Source organism: Camellia sinensis, chromosome 5 (assembly GCF_055761805.1).
Source record: "Camellia sinensis isolate YWXY chromosome 5, ASM5576180v1, whole genome shotgun sequence".
Classification (NCBI taxonomy): domain Eukaryota; kingdom Viridiplantae; phylum Streptophyta; class Magnoliopsida; order Ericales; family Theaceae; genus Camellia; species Camellia sinensis.
Genome location: NC_138965.1, coordinates 40,963,290 through 40,965,849, shown reverse-complemented (window position 1 = coordinate 40,965,849; position 2,560 = coordinate 40,963,290). Strand labels below are relative to the sequence as shown.

Below are 2,560 nucleotides of genomic sequence, written 5' to 3'. Positions count from 1 at the left end.
ATACCAATTGTTGCGGATCGGGGGCACACCAGGGAACTCAAACAAGCAATAACACACAAGATTTAACGTGGTTCGGCAAGTCGCCTACGTCCACAGGCAGCGGATTCACTATATTGAACAAAATGGTAAGAATTACAACACTCTCTGTAATTCTCTCTCTCTCTCTTTGCTCTCTAAGCTCACACCTCTCTGTTATCTCAGCTGTACATCTCAACTCTCCTTAGCTTCTCTATATATAGAGATTACAAATGCAAGAGAAAGTCTTTGAAATGAGCTGGCTGCCAGCCCATTGTTGTGCTTTCGGTGGCTTTCCAGATTGATGCTTCACATGGCTTCTCACGGCCTCATGGCCAACTCACATGGCCTCATGGCTTCCCCACCATGTAGCTGGCTGCCACTTTCCATCACATGGCCAGAATCTGTAGCCAATATTCAACATGAGAATCATCACAAGCTCATCAAGACACCAACTTGAAGATGCATAGTCTTTTGAGAAGACAACTATTGAAATCCTCAACCCTTGAATTGCTTTCTGCAATTCAAACTTAATATTTTCTCCTCTTTCAATGTCGTCGTCATATTTGAAAGTGCGAAATCTTGGTCCTGCATGCACCAAAGCTGTGTAGAAGTGATCAATAAACGTCTTGCGAGTGTCTTCGCCTTTGAAGCTCAAGAACACATGATAGCTACAACGAGAATTGGAAGAGGTGGCTTCTTGGCTATGAAATACGGGTACAGGTACGAGTACTAGTACTGGCATGATACGGGTATGTCGATACGGTAAAATTAAAAAAAAATAGAGTACGGGTACGGCTTGGTACGCTTGTAAAAAAAATATTTATTTTTAATTTTTAGAATAATGTAAAAATTAATTAAATGGTTTAATTTGTTTAGGCCCAACCTATAATTAATATTTAATACCAAAAGTAATAGTATAAATCAAAATTAAATGTCAATATATTAAGTAACTTATAAACTATAGTTTAATTTTAAAATCATACTAAGCATAAAAAATAAAAATAAAAAAAATTCTAGTGAAATGAGTTTTATCTCTATAGTAGAAAGAAAATATTGTTTCAACTGAGATACAGTATAGCTTGGATATATACTAGGTACGTCTGGATACGCTAAAAAGTAAGAGGAAAAAATTTAGGTACGTGTTTCGTGTATCCGGTACGTATGCAGAAGTACCATACGAGGTACGGTACGCAGATAAGTACCCGATACGGGTACGACATATTTTTCAAAATATCCATGCTTCAAAGCTTCTTGGGCTCCTACCATTGCCATTGGATTAAAGCTCAACAAAGACCAATGAAGGACAACAACGCTATGGGATGAATGTAATCTGTCAAGGTGCGCACAGTGAATATTTAAGTAGTTATATCACAACTTGCTAATTCTTTTGCACCAAATGTGAATACGACTTTTAGTAGAGACCTTTTGGGGGCATGGAGGAAGTTGCTACGAAGGTAAGGTGGGTAGATGGGGGAAGCATATGGTAGTCAAAAAAAAAAAAAAAAAAAACAATGGAAAGGATGCAAGTGGCTGTAAAGTGGGATGTAGTTCTGAGAAAGTCAAAAACCTTTTTTTTTTTTTTTCACAAATGATTCATCCCTCTAATTTGGAAACTCTAAACAGAATTCTAATGACTTTGACAATGACAAAAACAAAAACACAAACATCACATCATTGTGGGGCCCACACACTATTAGAGCTCTCTAGAGCTCCTAATCTTTTTTCTTTTTAAAAACCAAATTGACATTATTTTAAAATTCATTTTCAGAAGTTAAATTAATTTTAACTTATTTTTCAACTCATTTTATTTTGTGAATTTTTGTTTTAAAAATACCAACTTCAATTAAGTTATTGATTTTTTATTTTTTATTTTTATTAGTGTCATCGAAAAGTTATAAGTGTGTTTTTTTTATATATATTTTATTATTATTTTTTAAATAACTTGATTTTGTAAAATAAATTCTAAATTGCTTTGATTGTGCTTTAAAAACACAATTTTAAAGTTGAAGTGATTTTTTATTTTTTATTTTTTAGAAGAATGAAGTGATGTTTTTGAAATAAACATTTAATGATTAGTCTTATTTACTATAGATAATGCTACATTTACTGAATTTGGATTCGTTCGAATTGTCTGAATTTGTGCATGTCAGTCATCCGGGCGGATGCTGGTTGACAAGGGTGATAACCGCGATTGACAAGGGTGACGCTGGTCATCCAGGTGGTCGTCCAGTTTGCGTAAGTCGAGCAATTCGGGTGATTTCAAATTCAGTGGACAATTATTTTTCTTTATGGAGTTGTTTGAGGCTAGGTTCTGTTCAAGATATTTTATTTCAAGAGTAATGCTAGACACTTACATATTTATACCCACTAATTCACCTACAATAATGTGGCATGGGAGTTGAGTCCCCTATCATTAAGTATATAACAAATCAAAAGTTGACACATATGAGTACCAAACATTTTTCATATTTCAATAAGTCTTAGTTGAAAAGAAAATTATTAGATTCTTTGACTACACCATGTGGTAATCCTATCCATCAAT

The 2,560-nt window shown here is 34.3% G+C and overlaps 1 protein-coding gene across 1 annotated transcript; it reads right to left on the bottom strand.

The window, feature by feature from the left end:
- Positions 1 to 355: 355 nt before the first annotated feature.
- Positions 356 to 760, bottom strand: LOC145791364 (toll/interleukin-1 receptor-like protein). Its single transcript, XM_082871715.1, has one exon. The coding sequence runs from the start codon at positions 758 to 760 to the stop codon at positions 356 to 358; it is 405 nt and encodes a 134-aa protein (XP_082727841.1).
- Positions 761 to 2,560: the final 1,800 nt, after the last annotated feature.